The 20,352-nt window shown below is 49.3% G+C and overlaps 1 protein-coding gene across 2 annotated transcripts in view; it reads left to right on the forward strand.

The window, feature by feature from the left end:
- LOC122386519 (transforming growth factor beta receptor type 3-like) overlaps positions 1 to 20,352 on the forward strand; it is a 103,455-nt gene that overhangs the window by 72,201 nt on the left and 10,902 nt on the right. For both annotated transcript variants that reach the window (XM_043375793.1, XM_043375794.1), the window contains 5 exons: positions 141 to 267; positions 3,910 to 3,996; positions 6,911 to 6,938; positions 16,666 to 16,737; positions 19,777 to 19,993. In XM_043375793.1, coding sequence (XP_043231728.1) covers positions 141 to 267; positions 3,910 to 3,996; positions 6,911 to 6,938; positions 16,666 to 16,737; positions 19,777 to 19,993 — 531 coding nt within the window. The remainder of the gene's footprint in view (positions 1 to 140; positions 268 to 3,909; positions 3,997 to 6,910; positions 6,939 to 16,665; positions 16,738 to 19,776; positions 19,994 to 20,352) is intronic.

The raw sequence follows: 20,352 nt of genomic DNA on the forward strand, positions 1-20,352 counted from the left end.
GCTGTGACAGGCGACCTATGATTGTTAGCGCCAAACGAGGATGTGTCAGTTGCAATAGCTGAGACCTGGCCATCGAACTACTGACCTCTGATGTGTATCGTTTGCCCCGTGGCCTGAGACCGGTGTCTGTCTGTCGGCAGACCCCGAGTGGCCGGAGCAGTGCGACCCAGACCACCTCCGACCGAGTCCCGGTCTGTCCGCCTACCTGCGGCAGCCAGTCAGCCTGGACGGCTGCTACCACCGCCACCTGGCCGGACTCGGGTCAAGGTCAGTATCTCTAACCGCCACCTGGGGGTCAATGTCGGTCCCCTACCGCCACCTGGCCGGACTCGAGTCAAGGTCAGTATCCCTATCGCTACCTGGAGTCAAAGTCAGCCCCTAACCAATGCCTGGAGGTCAATGTCAGTCCTGTTACCGTCACCTGAAGGTCAAGGTCAGTCCCTTACCACCACCTAGAGGTCAAGGTCAGCTCCCTGACTGCAACCTAGGGGTCAATTTTATTCCGCTAACCATCACCCGGGGTCCAGGTCAGTTCCCCTTCGGCCACCTGTTGTCAAGGTCAGTCCATCTACCGATTATTCCCAACTCGGTTGCGCAAAAATATGCCTCCGTCTATGTAAATAAAGAGGTCTATCAGAGCAGCTTTTATCCTGATCCATTGAAGAAATCAGTAACACACTTGTGAAATAAGAGCAATATATCGATCATTTAATGGTAAACGTCGCAACAAACCAGTTAAATATGAGAAAACCGCGATTCGCAATGTTGCTATAGGGACAGTTACTACACTCAGCTGACCAGCAAGACGCCCATCAGTTAAGCGCCGATGAACGATGAGCCGTCGACTGACATCCTCTCAGTCGACTCTGCCAAAAGTGCCAGTAATATTCAAGTCATGCTCATTCTGAGTGAAATGATTATACGCCTCAGCATTTGATTTCGTGTACCTACCTAGCCGACCTGAAATGCATACTGTATAGGTAATGCTTAGGGAAAATATAATGAATTAATTTGCATGATGAATGCATGATTGCATGAAATGAATTAATATTGCTTAGCACTTTCCTCAAATTAGTTTTTTCTTGCGACGTTGTATGATTTTATATGCATGATCAGTGATGAAAATAATTATATTTAGTATTTACTGAAACGTTTTTAGAAAATATTTTCATGAGGAAGAAAAACTATTTTCCCTTTGGTAAAGGCTAAATAGTGTATGCAGCGCGGAAGCCTACTCCGCGTTGACCAAGCATATTGCGTATAGTTCAAAACCAACTGCATGTCAATTGGCTGGCGATTAGCCTCTGCCAGATGTGGCTGCATTCTTTGCACTCTTTTGTAAGGCACTGCATTCCTCCATAAGGGACCGGTTTCGGAACTAAAGTCGATATATCTTTGGCTAGGGTGTAAAAGCTTTAGAATTGTGCTTGTTTTAGCTCAAGATACAAAACTGCTATTCCAGTTCAAAACCCCATGCTAAAAGTATTGCATTTACTTTAATCGGGACTTCATGCTGCTGAGGCCGCACCACTTGCAGTTTATCACCAATTGGCTATAGAAATTGACGCTTTCTGAAGTCAGTGATGTCATTCAAATCAGGGAGTGTTCCACTGCGCAGTTGAGTTCGTTACGCCATCAGCTGACCGTTAAGCCCATGCCTGGGTGAGCTCACTCACTGTTAGTGATTGATGGCAGAGCGGCAATATGACGCATATCCCGCGCTACTGATGATGCTTCAATGTTGAGCGACGGCTCATAAAACATTACTAGGCCAGCTAGCGATGACAGCCTACAAGACCTGTGCCCATGCGAAATCTCACTGTGGGAAATGAAATCTGTACATATTCTCGTTTCTTTCGGCATGCTTACTGTGCTCGATTGCTTGAATAGTAATACGGCGAATGAAATGAAACTGCTATTCACAAATAAGTTTTATGAGTGAGCTACACATATTACCAGGAAAAACAGCAGCAGCCTTTTGTATGGTAAATCGTGACGTGGAAACAAAGTCAGTCCCTTCTATACGTTAAAATTTCGCGAGCACCCTTCCGACTGAAGTCAGCGACCATGGTAAACACGAGGCCCTTCTGTTGCTGCACGGAGTTCAGCCTTCCCACCTATTGAGCAAATTCGGTCCTCATTGATCATTAGGCTGCGCTTGTTCACGATGCAAATACTCGTTTCTTTGTGCACCGTCCTTCGCCAAACATTTCGATTGGCTTCAATCATAGTATTTTCGTTTCCAGTTGCTGCAGCTCCTCTCCTTTGATTCACACCGCATCGTCGCTCTGACCAGCCTTGTATGTGAGCGGCATTGACCTTCTGGCAGAGGTCGTTTATATGACGGTGATTGGAGCTCCGTGCGGGCCCGGGCACTGTCTGCCTCCCCTCCACCGTTCAGTGGGCACGAATCACCGTCCGCCACTCGTCCCCGAGCCCCGGGGACGGCCTGGCGTGCGCGCCGGGCGGCGGTGCAGCCTGCACCAACAGCGCCCCGGTTGAATTCTGCTGAACGGGCGGCGTGGAGGCGGTCAGCGTGAGCCGTGAACCGAGTCCTGCGGCGGGCCCGCCGGCCGTGGGGAACAGATCGGCGCCATCAGCCACCAGCCACCAACCAGCGCGGCACAGCGGTCTGCCTGGTGACAGGAGCAGCCAACTTCTGAGAGACGGGGAGCAGCCCCCAGCACAGTGGTCTGCCTGGTGGCAGGAGCAGCCAGCTTCTGAGAGACGGGGCGGCGGTCCGCCCGGTAACAGGAGCACCCAGCTTCTGAGGGACGGGAAGCAGCAGTTACCCCGACGCCACTCCTAGGACTACTCGTATAGGACAGGGACAGCCCATCATAGACTGAGGGACCGGACAGGAGCTCCACGCTGCGGTCTAGTTAGTGACGGGGATAGCCCGCCGCCGAGGCACTGGGGAGCAGCATTGACCCCAGCGCAACCCCTAGGACATTGGCAGGGACAGCACAGAACTTTGATGGCCTCTGGTGACCTTACCCCCTTGGCCTGACCAAAAACTGACTTACGTTCTTCCTTCACCATTTTTGACGCTCTTTCGAGGTCGCTTACTACGTGTCGTTTCGTGGCCCGGGAGCCATGTTTACACACCCACGCCCGGCGCGGATTTAGACCGCTGTGCAACATACAAAGGCGCCTTTGATTACATATATTTTTTCCAAGTAAATACATAAATGTAAATGGCATGGTTGACTAGCCCGTGCCGCATTAGAGCTTCCACCAGAAATGGTACTTACATGATATTTTGGCCCCATGGACCTTATCGATGGGTTTACTGGCATCCCGGAGTGGCGAACGTGAAACTATGCTTTTGAACACATTTAGCTGCTCAGTGCTTACCAGGCTTGGAAAATAATCCCTTGGTTTGTTCGTGCGGGTTAATGCCGAACATTCAGGATGTAAAGTTTTTGTTTACACGAAAAGCATCATGTGATCCAGCTTATAGTTATAGGCTGGCTTATAGACGACACGCTATGGGTGTAACTGTTGAGTGTCAACGAACCTCGCTATACTATACATTACCGCGAACTAAACGTAGGCATCAATTTGTATGTGCATTTGCAACAACATCAAGCTCGTACGTTTCTCAGGGATATTCTTCGCTTACCTGAGCTGATTTAGGTCTGGGATAGATAATCGAAGGCTCCCTCGGCCTCGGTATAATATTTTTTCCTATTAAATTACGCTACAAAGCAACATCATGCCGACATTCCGCTGCAGCTGAGCTGTGACCACCTCTGATGACCTCCGGTGACCCTCAGTGACCTCCGGTGACCTCTGGTGACCTCCGGTGACTTCTGATGACCTCTGGTGATCCCCGGTGACCTCCGGTGACCTCCGGTGACCCTCGGTGACCCCCGGTGACCTCTGGTGACCTCTGACTGTCCACAGAGACGTGTACGTCATTGAGGTGGCCGAGCAGGGGCGCAGTTTCGGTGACAGTGACGTCACTATCCAGCTGGCGCCCGTCAACAGCACGTGAGTTTCACCTCGCCATTCAAAAAACATCTCAAACAAGTTTGCTTAAAACCTATCGGCATGTTCGTGGCCTTGATATATCCTGAATGATGGCATTTTTCAACTATCCAGGTTGTACAGGGTGATCGAAAAAAAGTGTCACCCCTAACTTAAAATCTACATAACTCGCGACTGGTAGGTCGGATGACTTCGCGCCAGGCAGCATCGGAAAGAGCAGGCAATTTCTTTTCAATTGAATGTATTCATGATTGTTTTCTATTCCAAATCATGTCCCCATGGGCTCAAAAACCAGTCAATGTGCGGCTTTCACGTGAAACGAAATTCACCGAACGGGATCGGACACCGCTGAACGAGAACAATGAGTATCGTAACTCAACATGACACACACCTTACACATTACACATGGAGTGTATGTTGTTCACTGCAGACTGTTTCTCAGCTGACTTTAGACTCGTTTCTCAGCTGACCTTAGACAAGGAAGACCTTATCAGATCTTCCTTGCAAACATGCGGCCTCATTATTCACAAATTCGCCGGTAACTAGCGAAACATTGCGACAGCCTGCACTACCGGATTATCAATTTTATGCAGCGGTAACCATGGAACAGTTAACCCGCGACCTGGTGGGGGGGGCTATTTTTTGCCCCCCCTCCAGACTTTTCGATATATCTCCAGAACCACTGCGCCGATCGTCACCAAACTTTCAGTACCCTCCCGGACATCAATTTTACACATTGTGACCAAAAATTTTTCCAAAGGCTATGATTGGTTGGCCGGAAATGACGTCAGAGTGACGTCATGTTCTGCCGTTTTCGACCCAAAAAAGGGTTTCGCGGGAAGAGCTGTCAGGCCTATAGCTTTGCAAATACAGAAAAATGATACACACATAAAAGCTGTAGAATGGAAAGGGCTACAAAACTGCTATCTTGGATTTTTGAAATTTTTGGATTTTGACCCCAAAAAATCAACAAATAGATTTTTTGAATATAATAGCCAAAAAATCCAAAAAGTTTTTTGAATTTCGAAAAAAAAAAACGGAATATATGTGATAGTCCTTACCGCCTTCTATCTACATACCAAATTTGAGATTGATACCTCTTTTTTGGCCAAGTTATAGCGAAAAAACTGTTCAAAATTGATGACGTCAAATTTTCAAACTCAATTTTCAGCAATTCTAGACCTCGTAGCGCAAAACAAAGACCACCATTAGACTCCCCGTGACGAGCTGCATCGAATCAATACCCATTTTATGCAAAAATATCAACTTTGAAATTTGACCTTTTTTGACCTGACCTTGACCTGACCTCCACCAGAAAGTGACCTAAACCGTACCTGATGGTCTTATAACAAACACCATTGAGTTGGAAATGAAAAACTGGCCATAAAACATGCATCGCATAACCTTAGTAAAGTTGGGTTCATGTGGTGACCCTTGGTGACCTTTGGTGACCTGACCTGTGACCTGACCTGGTATGACCAGTGACCTCTAACAGCAACATATCTACTAGGCAACTGACGCCCGATCGCTGATTCCCGACAAAATGCGTTTTCCTCGGTGTTATAGCGCATTCCCTAGAAGACCCGTGAACGGTGAAACATTTCATCTTTGACCTGACCTGTGACGTCATCGGTGACCCCGAGGTCAATAAAATTTGGTTTCCCTCGACAAATTTGACAGGCCTTTCGAACGCCGTTTGAATTTTTCGGATCCGTTAAGTAGTTTCGGAGATACGAGGGGGGGGGGCAAAAAATAGCCCCCCCCCCACCAGGTCGCGTTATAAACAGACCCCACCAGGGCGCGGGTTAAGAAAAATGCTCACGTGAGCTGTCACGTGAGCTGTCAGATCAAAAACTCTGTCAAAAGTACAAATTTGCACAACCAAACTTTTGAACACACCAAATTGTGTCCTTAACATACTTTTTGAATAGCTACATCTTCGTTTGCGGCATAAACCGTGCATATTTACATCCATTCGAAAGGAAATTGTATGCTCTTTCCAATGCTGCCTGGCGCAAAGTCGTACGACCAACCAATCGCGAGTTATATGGCTTTTAAATTAGGGGTGACACTTTTTTTCGATCACCCTGTAGATATTCATGGATTTTGTTATTATTATTTTAAATGATATTTATCTCTGAGGAATCTCTGAGGCCCCAGACCAGTGTCTTTAGCCGCTGCCTGAACTGCGCATCCGGCGCTCTGGGCGGCTGTCACGGCTGCTTGTTTCGAATGCAGCTGAGGCGCCGCTGATCTCTCGGACGGGTAGGCCATTGTGCACCGAAGCCGAGGAATGTCCCATGCCGCCGTGCGCGACATGCCGCGAAGGCTGCGGTACCGTGTTAGAGACCGCACTGCGGTGTGCGGTGGGGCCATATTACCACGGCGGGATGACGAAAGAACACGCCATTAATTATTGCTACCGGTATCCGCATCACAGGTAGGTTCCTCATTACGCTAATAATGTTTCATTATAGCCCAACTATCAATGCGTATGCAATACACACCGCCCAAGACGGTGGCAGAGCCTGCATGGTCACTGCGTAGTGCCCCGACGGTCAGGGTCTGTGTCGGGAGGACGCCGGTGTACCGTGGGAGCCTCTCCTCCAACCGTTTACTCGGTCCATCGACTGTGCCCGCACTCCGCAGTGGCCCTGAACCCTCAGGAGTCCGCAGCCCTGCCGATACCGGTGGCGGCGCGCGTGGGCGGAGGTAGCCCGTCTTCTGATGTAACGCCGGTGATCTCCCTATATACGCTCCTCGCGCCCGCAACGGTCATCTGATTGTTTGAGATCGGTCCGTTATGCCGTGCAAATACGCCACGATTTGGGGGGCCTCTGAAGTAGCAGCGAGGAAGGTCATAGCTGACTTCTGACGAACGGTTTCAGCGGCTAACAAAGTTTTATTTGTGTTTCAGGCAGAAGATTTCAGCCAACATCACGCTGGTAAGTAAACCCAGGGCTTCAATTGAAAATATGGCTTATCAAGGGAGAGGGGTCACTGAAACCAAACGATCTAAAAATGCAACGTGGCAGGCATGCAGCCCAGGAGAGCTATCTTGATTGGCCGCTGTTAGCCCACTTTGAGACGGTGAAGAAATCGTGCGTATTTTCTCCTGTCGTGTTGCAATATGGAGGAGAAAGGTGGGGCCTGCGGTCCCCTCCTAAAATAGCCACCGTCCGGCAATGAAAATAACTCCAAGGTCCTTGGCAGAGTTGACATAGTCAGGCACCGTGAGTTAGCGCCGTCATTAAAGCTAAATATCAATTTAAAACATGGCCGTCGCCGGGCGCGACACGTTTCTATGCGCGTCATCTCGGCGGCCGGGATGCCGGTGGCGCGGGCGGCGGCAGTCACCTGGCTCGGTGCCAGCAGCGCGGCCGGTGACCGTCGCTCGGCCCGGCCCAGGTCGTGCCGCCGCGCCGCTGCGTGGACGACAGAGCCGCCCCAGAGCCGCCCCAGAGCCGACCGGCCCACAGTGGGCCGATATGCCATTCTAGCGCGACAGGGCCTGAATCTTCGAACGGAACCCTTGGTTTTTCGCGAGTAATTCGCGTAAAAAGCGGCCGATCGCAACGAAACTTTCAGTACCCTCGCGATAACTACTTTTACAGCTAACCTGAAAATTTCAATTCCCTGACCTTAATGATCTTTGACCTGTGACCTTCTTTCGAGACCATGTTTGGCCGGAATCGCGATTCAGCGTATGTCGGCTCGCATTAGCCGCGGGTTTGCAGTCTTTTCTTGGTTTAAAGCTTTCAAACATGGGATATTATGTTGCTCCCATGCATTAGGGTGGGTGTCAAGATCACCAGAAGGTCAGGTAAGGTCATTGACCTTTGATGACCTTGGTTCACTTTTTCGAGTTTTACATGTTTCTAGGCTAGTTTTTTTAGCTGAATTCGAATCTAACTAGCAACCATTTGAACATTTACTATGCAGCTTTGGTGCCTTCGTAACATGTTACAAAGCTGTCAGAGGTGGTTGCCACCTACTGCAAATACCCGGCAAAACCCTTACTAGTTGACCTGACCTGACCTGACCCGACCTGGCCTAAATGTATGAAGACATCATCTATGATCGTAAATAATATTATATTCGTGATCAGCACCCAAAAAACCCATAGCAGCCACCCTTTACGACGTTCTAACTTCTAACAGGTCCCGATTTTCCCGACTTTTGGGTCATTGACCTGACCTGGAAGGTCAACCAATGACCTAGGACCTTACAATTGGGTATCATCAGCTTCCTCTTGTCACGGGCAACACGCTGGTCTTTTCCGCGAAGCTCTAGCTCGATCAGGAGCGAAACAGCGGGGGGTCCAACGGACCCCTTCTATACGTTCGCGGCTGGAAAAACACCACTAGGAGCGAGGGTTAGGAGAGCGAGGGAGCCAAATCTGAGGGCTTATTTCAGAAAGACCGCTAAAAGAGCAATTGAATGCACTTTTCCGCGACGATGTAGCTCTATTGGTCCCCGAGGTAAGAGCCGGTTTTCGATAAATGTTGATAAATGCAACATTTTACCTTTGATGACCTCTGGTGACGTGACCTTTGACCTGACCTAGAAATGACTAATTACTCCATCTGGAATTTCGGGCGCTCTTTCGAATGCCACTTACTACGTGTCGCAATGTGGCCCAAGAGAGGAGTTAGAAGGGGAGTGTTCAATCAACACCTCCCGGCCCGGCGCGTTTGACGCCGAGCACCGGTCCGGCGCGGGTTGATGTTTGGCTGCTACATCCAAAGTCGCAAAAAGTCGCAAAAAATGACTGTTGGATCTTGTAGTGCAATGAATCATTGACATGTAGCGAGATTTTCGAAGCGGTACTCTGCGGTACTTTTTTTAAAAGTCTATTTGTGTGTGACATCAATTATGTGAAATTATATTTTCGTCTTTAAATCTTTGCGGTGCCAATACATCATAACCAAGTAAGAGTTCGCCATTTTGATGTGGTTATGTGTGTTCTGCAGACCCGGAGCTATCGTTTGATGTATATAAATGTGGAATTCCTCCTCAAATTGTGATTGTTTTCGTGGATCAAAGATACGTTGTCGAAGAGTGCGGGGGACGAGTTCTGTCCAAACGATTCCGAAGTTCGTGTTTAAGCTGAGTTTTCGCCATGAAATAGCAATTGTGTTGGAAAACAAAGACCACAGCAGTGTAGTATGATCATTTTTGAACAAATTGGTATAGGTTTCATTGCACATCCACAAAGTTCGATTTTTTTGCCCATGTCGTGCTAGACCTGGCGATCGGCCCTGTGTGCGGCCGCCCGCCCGCACACGGGTGCAGAGAGCGAGAGGGGAGAGGGCGGTGAGCGCCGTGGTCCAGCGGCACGGACGTCACCAATGGTGACGTCCGTGACTCACCATGGCATCGGTGGGACGACGCTCTGCCGCCGTCCTGAAGCCTTCTCCGCCGGTGGCACGGCTAGGACCCAGCAGTTAGCCCGTGGATGGTTACGACGGGTTTTACTGGACTGTTGATTATTTCGGCTACGCAATGAACCTTTGTAATTGAAAACGCGTCTCTTTGCGACCTGTGTCAGAAATGAAAGAACTCAACTTAGCCATTCTTCTTTTGCTTTTGGGATTTAAAGTGTGCGAGCGTGAATGAATCTGGCCTTTGACTTTTTGAAATGGAGGCAGCTGGTTGCTTTAATATGTTCCGTACATCTTTTCAAACGGCTTTGAAGAAAACGCAGGTATCACCTTTACATGTTTCCTACTTCGATAGGCACCTACTGCATGGACGCTCGTTTACCTACTCATTCATTTCCAGAAAATAACATGATACATATTCCAATTCAATGTACGTACCGGATTGCATATAAGGGAGCAACATGTTTTAGGTTGCTTAGCAGCGGCATCTAATTCTCAAGTATCACGGCGGACATTTCCCAAGTTCTTTATGTCATAAGCCTGATGAGAATATCCCATGACGTCAGAGCTGGTGTATAATTTTGTGCTGGACGATGACGCTGGACTCGGCTTAATAAAGTGGCAGTTCCAGCTGAGCTAAACCCCGCATATTATTTATCCGACGGTATCAGGCCGGGCGAACTGATTTATTGCACGGTGGCAGCCGGTGCGCCTGCCAAACTATTTCTCTGCGACGCCCGGAATGCGGGGGATGCGAACGGCCGGGTATTTCTGGATGGGCCACAATGGACTCGGCGGCACCGGCTCCCGGTCGGTGCTAAAACAGACCCCGGGGCTGACTCACGGTCACAAATAGTTGATGGCGCAGGACGGCCGGCGGCCCGGGCGAGTGCGCCGCATTGGCCGCGCCGCCCCCGCCTCTTGGCCCGTCCGGCCGGCGTTTGATGCCACTCGGCGACGGCAGGTCAAAGGCGGCCCCGGTCGCGCCGCTGAAGATGTAGGTATCCATGGGGATGTGGCATTCCAGCAACAGCAGCGGGGGGCTGAGTCAACGAGCGCTCATGCCCGGATGTGAGCAAGAAACGCAAGGCCGCAAACAAAAATCATGCGGGCCAAATCTTCGGATATACAGTTACCTCGAATTTAAATCATATTGATGGTCATAGGCATAAATATATAAGTCACAAAAATCGTCACCCAACGGTAACGATTTTTTTCTCTCCAATTATCATCCGTATTTTAACCCGCGCACCGACTTCGCCAACTTCGTACCGACGGGGGGGGGGGGGCGGATGACCGCCCCCCCCCTGAGATCTCGAGAACGAAGCAAGATAGCGACAAGCGGTAAACGGCAAGGGATACGCACGGACAAGGTCTACAATTTTTACTAAGGTCATTTTCAGGTCAGGTCAAAGATGACGTCACAGGGGTCAAAAAAGTCAAAATGGCGGCGCTAGGTATGGAGAGTTTTTCTCGAATAACTTTCGAACTAGTCAATATAGGAACAAACTAAGGGCAGCATCGTGATCCTCTCGTCAATCCGCATCGAATGATATATATGTTGACCTCGAAAGGTCAAGGTCAAAGGTTGACCTCAGGTCACGTGACCTCGAGGTCATCATGCATATCATTCGATGCGCCTTGACGAGCTGAACACAATGAGACCATCCGCGCGGCTGTATCTTGTTCCTGTACGGAGTTATTGTCAAAAAACCGCTGGTGACCTTTGATGACGTCACGTGACCTTGCAGCTGCCCAACAGCAAAACAGACCTCAAGACAGTGAAGATTGATCGTATAAGAGGTCATGTATAGTTTATGGGGCCATTCCGACCCGTTTTAGTGGTAAAAACAGGGAGTTGATTTTTCCCCCATTGACTTATAATGGGGAGGTCGAGAAATTGACCTGACCCTAGGTCACCGATATCAAAATTCCGAGATATACAAATTGTAGCTACTAATGATCTTATAATATCCTGTGACTTTCAAAGGCCTCGGACATCTAGGGGAAGTTGGGGCAATGCCGGAGTTGGGGCAAAGCCGAAATTCGAGATATTTCGAAAACCGTAAGACATGGATGCCACCTGTCAGTGATGCTCTGAAGCTAAAGTGACTACAATTATCGCATGTTTGTTACGAGTCGTCATTCGGAATACTTCGACTGTGAGGGCGCCAAGAGCGTTTTCAAGGTACGTTTCCCTTGTACTACATGCGCCTTTGAAGCTGCATTTCTTACTCATTATGCTACCGTTTGTCTGGCCAATTCGGTCAAGTAATCTTTAGCATGTCTTTGCATAAGTGTGCTGCCTATTTGAAATTTATACAGCACGTTGAAAAGTTATGGGCCTGCAAATGAAAGTATGGCAGGCTGGGGTAATGCCGAAAACGTGCGATTACGCACGTGTTAAAAGCACGCTACGTGGACTTTACTGCTGTAGAATAGCAACGCGTATTTTTAGTCACACAAATTAGGGGAAGGAGGGTGAATTGCGCCACCTTAAGGAAAAACGCTAATTGTAAGAAAACCGCTGGAGATATAAGCATGCATCGGTGACCATTTCAAAGAGGAACTCATTGGCTACGATTTAAGAGCCTCCCGATCAATTAAGAATGTTTCGTTTGCTTCTGACAGCTGCTTTTTCAGAAACATGTAAAAGGGCGCATTTGCCAACAACTGCTGTAAATTGCGCCAGGGGGATGGCGCAATTCGAACCCAATTGCGCCCTATACTTTAACATGGCTAAGCGAATGAGACGGAATGCATACACCCCCGCAGTCTAATGTCATTGCGGCTTACTTTAACATTCATAATGTTATTCACGCTGGTTAAATAGTAAATTTAGGTGTAAATCGCGATGTTTTTTTGCCCAGGTAGATAACTTTACATGTGTTCGTACGCTTGTAAAAGTGCAACGAAAACGTTTACTGTAACCGACTAGATATATGTGAACGTATGCGCCTATACGGTTATATTTCCAATCGTTTCTCTCAAAATTAATAATTTTCATTATTTCGACAGTTTTATGACATCAGTTTTTACTTTTTTATCATAGCTGTCACCTCTCACGCCTGAGTCCATGTTGAAAATGTCGTATTTTGTCAATTACACAAGTTCGTAGCCTAAATGGCAGCTGCATTATAAGTTTGACGAGAGAAATAATTTGCGGACTGACGACAGCGGGCTGCTCCCCTGCCTGACCTTAAACTCCTTCTTTATTGCAATCAGTTAATGATGCATTCATGCTGTCGTGATATACAATAGCTACACCATTATTCTATTTGCGCCCCCCTGGCGCAATTGCCATGGGCGCAATTCAAATTGAGGTACTTTTTAATAAAAGCGTGGAAGTTATCATAAAGATGTTGAAGGAAATTAACTGTTTTAGTGAAATATAATGAAAAAAGGGTTTTTCTTTCTAAATATCACTCTGAAAATCACACAAATATCACACATTTTTATAGCCAACGGCTCAAAACACTGCAAAAAAAGCTAAGAAAACGCCGTAACATCTTTGATGGCGTAATGAGCCTCGCTGATTGGCTTCATCGGGGAGCTTGGGCCACAAAAGGAACTATCCAGTGGGGAAAATAATGTTTTCGAACACAAAATTCAAAACATGCCATTGAATCCGTGGGAATGTTGGTGGGCGCAATTGGTTAGGAGGGCGCAATACACCCACTTTCCCCTACACTTTCAACCGACACAACGGTCTGTTACCTATAAGGAATGATTTACCTGGCATGTTCTTATTATATCACACAATTATAACTTCCAGTGTGCACCGCGTCCTCAAGCTCTTAAAACGCGTGTCAGCTTTGATCAATTCTGGATAAAGTTTGAGATAAAATGGCAAAACATCAATGTCGGCATTCCCCGTAGATCATTTATCCCATTTTCGGCTTTCCCCGCAGTCCGGGGCAACGCCGAAAAAGTCACTTCTTTGATATTTTTAGTTTGTGCGCTTAACGGTATGCGAATTCATCAAATGCGCCTGGTATGTTTGAAAGGCAAAAGACTGGCCTCTCGAATGACGCCAACAAGAATAGCTTATGTTGTCTACCTTGCGTGCTACGGGCGTCAGAAAAAAAGTCTTCGGCGTTCCCCCAACTTCCCCTACTGTAGCTCTGGCACGGTGACAAAGTTGCAAAAAAGTGACTTGAGGTTGGGTCATTCAAAGTGAACTGGTGACCTGACCTTAAAAGATAGGAGGTTCAAACTTGCACACCATGTGTAAAATTGATGAGAGAATAGTCGTACCAAATTTTGCGGCGCTACGCGCCGCGGTTTTCCCGCTATTCGTGAAAAACCTCAGGAGGGGCGGATATCCGCCCCCCCCGTCGGTGCGCGTGTTAATATTGCTAACAGCCGTCCATCTGAAATCCGCTGGTACCAGAATTAATTGTGACATTAAAGTATGTAGAATATCCCTATTCATTTCTGCATCCCGCGTGTGTTCAAGTAAAAGGGTGACATCTGTATAGAAGCGGCTGTCGCCTGTCACACGGTACATACAGCCCCTTACATCGTGCCTGGCTGGCATTGCAATCTACTGTCCTTACTTGGCGCAAGTGCTGCATTAAAGTATAAACTATATGGCCGATTGTTTGATTTCGTGTGCTACCTCGTTGTCTCTTCCAAACAAAATGCGAAGTTGCTATTTTGACGATCGTGGAATTCAAAGACTTAGTTCCGATTGGCTCTTAACTCGCTTGTGTCAACACAACATCCCCGTGGTGCATTTGTCGTGGATGCCACGGCGATTTAGAACGGCGGTTTATTTTTCTATCCGCTGCTGACGGCCCACCGACGGAAGCTAGCGATGTGAATAAACACAAACGACGCGCCGGCTGGACAGCGCTGGACTTGGAGCCTCTGAGTGACGTCATCACACGCCATCTGACGTCAGAGCTCCCACCTGACCGGATATGTGAATGGCCACCTGACGAAATGGAGCGCTTCTGCGCCCGGCATCGGCGCTTTGGGGCGGCACCCTTGAACTTTGGGGCAAACCTGGACGGCGCATCGCCCATATACGATTAAGAATAGTGTGCTGGCTGATGTAACCCTGTCCATTCGCGAATCAAGCTCGTGCTTATGCTGATCAGTAATAGGCTAATGCGTTCGCGCCGCCTCAAGTCACACCGTCATCATTCTCAGGGTCATTAGAAAAGTGTTATCCTGTGGAGAGTTAAGTGCTGTGGAGTGCCTACCTATAGTCTGGTAAGATAGCATACTGACCGATGCTGGCCGTTTGGCGCAAAAAGAGCAAAAAAAAAAGAGAAATCAGGAAAATGAATTACCAAAAGCAGATTCTGTTGTTTTATACCGGCACAACGTCTCTGAATGAGGAAGGCGTTGATGAAAAAACATTATTGTTCAAATATAAAAGTTTAGACCATGTTGGATCAATGTAAGCAGATATTTATTCACCACTTTGTAAGCATTGTAGGTACCGCTTATGCTCGCTTTTTTGTCGGTGGTTACGTGAGCACCAGGCAAATCATCAACTGGAACATATGTCGGTAAATATTTATGTGAAGTACATAAATTGAGATAATTATCATTAAGGAACTTTTTAATTTTATTGAAGTTCTCGGTTAGCCGTGCCTGCAATAGGCACCATTTAAACGCATCAGCTTAGCAACTGATTGACTGCAACTTTTATGCCCACTTCGTAACATGAAGAGTGGGAGGCAACTGGTAAGGAATAACTTGTTGTGCCACTTCAGGTTATTCCGTGCCTAGAAAACTTTCTTATCTCATACATATTAATTCCAAATAAATGCCGGAAGGGAATCATTGAACCAATGCCTCATTCAACCTATAAACCAGTAAAACGCCTTTTGGGCGAAGAACGAGCGAGCGAGATAGTGAGCCCTGCACGTGCGGAAGGGCGAGAGGGTGCTTCCAACGGGCTTGTGCAAAGCACCCTTCTAACCGGTCGCTAGCGGTGTGCCAAATTTGAACGCAGTCGGCCCAGCCGTTCCTGAGATCTGGAAGCGGCATTCTGCACGTGCGCACGTGCAAACGGGGTCCAAAATGACTTTTGCACGGCACCCTACTAACTGGTCCCCAACCGTGTACCAAATTTGAGCGCAATCGGCCCAGCCGTTCTCGAGATCTGGAAACGCCCCCTGCACGTGCGCACGTGCAGTAGCACCCTCACCGCAACACATGGGAATGCATTGCCTGGTGGGTGCCTACCTGTATGCCAAGTTTTAGCGAAATCGCCCCAGTAATTACCGAGTTACTGAAATGGGAACAAATTTGGCACCTCTTATTGTTGTATTTTGCACGTGCACTGGGGGTGACCCACATGCATCGAGAGTATGCTATTTTGGGTAGAAGGGATACCTACTGCTACCCTACAAAAATTACCGCAAGTCAATCGCCCAAGCGGCTGCTGAGATATGAGCCTCTCAAAATCACTACTTTTGCAAAACAGCTTGAACACCCTTGACTTTTCACGTGGCACGTGCCACGACGGTCACTGAGATGTATCAAAAGTAGTCAATTACGGGGTAGAAGGGATGGGGCTACCCAACAAAAAAGCCCGCAGGCCAATCGGTCCAGCGGTTGCTGAGATATAAGCCTCTCAAAAGCGTTACAGGCCGGGCCGGGCCGGGCCGGGCCGGGCCGGGCCGGGCCGGGCCGCTCATGCTGAGATTTTTCCGTTATATTGAAAAGACTCACTTCGCTCGCTGCGCTTGCTCGCTCGTAACAACATAGGTTGCAAAAAGCGAACAACTTCCCTATTTAGGTTTTTGCAAGGGGCGGCGAGATCTCATTTCTGACGTTATTGGTAAGGGTACGTGAAAGCTAAGAGTGCCTACGTAAATGTGTGTAGAAAAATGTTCAAACAATAATAATAAAAAACTTTCGCAGTACAAACGAACAGTATACCTACTCCGTGCCACATGGAGCTTCAATTTTAAGTGGTCACTAATCGGAACATTCGCCCTACCTGTGCGTTACCTTGCTTTATTTGATATCTGAGCTTTATCCTTGCATAACAAAGCATGCATTTTTGCCATTAGCAGCTAAAATATATCTAAGTACCTACCTAAGTGCCCAGCGCATCGGGCTGCAGCTTTCGCAGTTTTCTCTAAAATGGATCGACTCAAGATCGATCGTCTGGCTGCGCTAGACTCGCTCAGAGTCTCCTGTTTTCTCAAAGTCTCTCGTTCACTGGCACCTTGTCGTTAACTCGTTCGTTGTTTGTTGTCACTCGTTCACCGTGTGGGATCACGTGACGTGTTTGCTTAAGTCACGTTATGCTGTGTTTCAGCTGCTGAAGGCTGTCATGCCGGTCACGTGGTACATAGAAACGGAACGGTTCTCAGGAGATCTGCTGGTCGTGGTGAGTACACATTACTTTACTTCCTACCTACTATGCATTTTCTTATGACCGTCGTTATTTTCAGGCGTGGGCGAACGGTCCAATGTCCACCACTTCATCAATAGAAGCGTGATAAAACGTCTTGGTCATTCGTCCGCTTAAGGTGTTTATCCATTCTATCCCTGATTGATGCTTGAAATCCTCATTAGAATCTCCATCTCTGTATCCTGCATTACAAGTATAGTGGGCTGTTTCCTGTTTTTATTTGCATGTTCCAATTTCCATGACTTTTGACATGAAAGGTGTTTGTCTCCAACAATTATGTTTAGGCTTTTCTTGGATGGGCCAGTTGTTTCCCAAAAGTGAACTCGTAAAATTGATTGCATGGTTTCACGGCTAAGTTGTTTTATTTTTAAACAGGGCTTTAACAGACAACAACATTTCAAACATCGTTTACCCTACGGACTTGTGCATTTCATGTTTCACTTGTCTTGTATCATGTCTTTCAACGGCATATTTCAAGGCTATTTGATACACATCTCTACAGACTACATATTTCGGTCAACCTTTGCCTCACCGATCCTTTAGAGTTCTTACTGCCCAGCTTACAGAGCTGCGGCGGGGAGGCTCAGCTCTGCTGCGATCTCGGGGGCGGGGCCTCGGGAGGGGCGGAGCCTGGCGGGGTGACCGCGGCAGGGTGGGGGCGGGGTCACTAGGGGTGCAGTGGGGCGGGGCCGGCTGTCAGCGCCGGTGCCGGCCAGGCGGTGACACTCGGACACGCGGCTAAAAATACCTGAAACATGAGGCCCGATTTAACCGTGCTGGCGAGCGGCACGTGTCCCACGTCACGTGGCGCATGGTGTGCGCACGTGTCGTCGGCGGCCGCCCACGGGCCGGGTGGGGCGGCAGGCCGCTCCCAGTGCGGGGTCGGGCGGGAGGCCGCTTCCAGTGTGCCCAGCGACATGGGATCAAGGTCGCGCTAATACAACCCCATCGGCTCCCGGTGGGCGGCGCCTCTGAGTCACCTGATGCACCCGCCGCGGGCATTTAGGGCATTGTGTGTTGTAATTGCAATCCGATCTTGCAATCTTAAAATAAGCGTACGAAAGTCAAACGCGAGTTAGCCAGCTGGGGAAGGGGGCGAAACGGCCCCCTCTTTTTCTGTCGATATCACCTAAAGCGTTGCAGATATAGTCACGAAACTTTCATGACCCCTATGGCTTTCAAAACTATACACGTTGTGGTCAAACGTTTTCCTAGAAAGTAGAAGCTATGGTAGGTTGGCTCCAAATGACCTCAGAATGACGTCATGTTCTTCCACTTTCAACCCAAAAAAGTTTTGCGAAAGAGCTATCACGCCTACAGTACCTATTGAAAGTACAGAAAAATGTCTAGCACAACGAAGTAGAATTAGCAGAGTTACAAAACTGAATAAATTCTGAACTTTGACCACCAGAGAAATGTTTAAGATATAATGTCCTCTGAAAGTCAATGTTTCAAAATTTTGAAAAAAGTCTATAGAGATTAAGGTCGTCCCTTGACATGCCAAATTTGAGATCGATCACGGAATCGATCACGGAAAAAATGCTCACGTGTTTTTTTTTAACCATGTTTTGGCAATTGGACACAAGTTTTCTCGTCCATTTCTGCCCCTTCCCCCAATCATGCGCGGACTGATGCCATTTTTTAATGTTTAGAAAGCGGAAGCCTCTGTGCACCAGAACAGTCTAAGAATGTTTGCATGCTGTTTGAACAACTGGCGCCATGGGCGGTTCCTTTAGTCCGCCAGTTATGCGGTTGATTCCCGAACAGGATGCACATTTTATCCAACGGAACGCGCGGCTCGACATCTGGTCACATTAACTCGGCATCTGGTCACATTAACTCGAAATATGCACTCGGCATCCGCTCACATAAACTCGGCATCTGCTGAGGCCAGCATTGCATCTGCTCTCACCGGCCCGGTATCGTCTATGTGCTCTCACCGGCCCGGCATCTGTATCTCACCGTCGCTGTATCGGCTCTCACCGGCGCTGTATCTGTTCTCACCGGCGCTGTATCTGTTCTTACCGGCGCTATATCGGCTCTCACCGTCGCTGTATCGGCTCTCACCGGCCCGGTATCTGTATCTCACCGGCGCTGTATCTGTTCTCACCGGCGCTGTATCGGCTCTCACCCGTTTCGGCGCTGGGTGACGGACGACACCTGGGCATTCCCCGGCTCCGGGCGAGCGCGGCACCGAGCCTGCCGTCCGTTAATACCCGGCAATTGGGCTCCCACAGTGGACGGGCATCGGCAGTGACAGCGGCTCGGCACACCGATCGGCCCGCCGGGGCCACGTTCTCACATGCACGCTTGCCTGACAGATGCCGGTTTCCCAGCGGGCCGGCGATTAGCGCCCATTCGTGACGGCTTCCGCGCCGTGATGGGCGCCGTGACGCCGCCCGGAATGCAGGCGGGCGGGGCGGGGGAGGGGCGGCCACTGGGTCGGCCGAGTCCGGGACCGGGGGCCGCTGTGGGTGCGCGGTGGAAGGCGCGTTTTGAGTGACGTACCCAGTGGCAATCGCCGGTAGTTCGGGCCGTAGCGACGGTACTCAGAAATTCTGCGCCCGTAGTGGAATTCTGGACCCGTAGCGGAATTTTGCACCCTTAGTGAGGCCGTTGGTGTGGTCCAATTTGCCAATGTTGTCAGACCTTTGTGGGAACTTTGATGCCCTTTCTAAATGATGGGTAACATTATTTGATAAACTTTCGCTATGCATGTCCCGGTCACTTTAAGGAACTTAGTCAAACAACATGCCTGTGCACTGTGCAGTGTGCACTATTATAATGTGCACCTGACCTGCTATTTTCGATCATTCAAGCAACTCAAGCACACGCGCGGATTACGTAGGTGAGCCCTAACAACGTCTTCCTTCTTCCTCTCCTACAAGCTCGGCCTCCGTCTCCCAGCAAACACCCGTTGGGCGTTGTTCCGTCTCACACACAGGCTCACAGCCCGTCAGCCACTCCCCTCCACATCTGCGCGCCCGCTGACCACCCGCCCTCCCCGCGCCACAGACGGAGGACCCGGTGCTGAACACGAGCCTCAAGTCGCCGTCCGTGTCACTGTCGGTGCACACCACCAAGCTGCCGGCGGCCTTCAGCGACCTGCTGCTACACACGGCCGTCGGCTACTCGAGCGGGCCGCCGGTGGCCTACGTGAGGTCGCTGGCCGTGCACCGGATCAGCATCGGCCTGCCGGACGTACAGCGACCGACGCAGCCACCGGCCACAGGTGCGTGAAGGGAAGCGTGGGCTTATACCGCCTTCTACAGGTCTGTGCTGAAGAGAGAAGAGGTGATGGGACGTAGGTCCATGGGGAGGGAGAGGACGGCGATGGAACCTCTTTCAGGTCCATGGGGAGGGAGTGGGGAGAGAGGATGGACGCCAACAGGTAGGAAGGAGTAAATGAAGCGGGCTCAGGCCGCCGACATGTGTAGGCCCGAGCTGGAGGGAACGAGTGGATGCCGCCTTCTGCATAGGTCCGAGATGGTGGGAATGAGTGGACGCCGCCGTTTTCTGCAGATCACTGCTGCAGGTAACTCCCGCACGGGCCCGCGCTACAGGGTGGGTGTGGGTGGTGGTCCGGTGGTG

The sequence above is a fragment of the Amphibalanus amphitrite genome, unplaced genomic scaffold (genome assembly GCF_019059575.1).
Source record: "Amphibalanus amphitrite isolate SeventyFive unplaced genomic scaffold, NRLGWU_Aamphi_draft 000254F_arrow, whole genome shotgun sequence".
Lineage (NCBI taxonomy): Eukaryota > Metazoa > Arthropoda > Thecostraca > Balanomorpha > Balanidae > Amphibalanus > Amphibalanus amphitrite.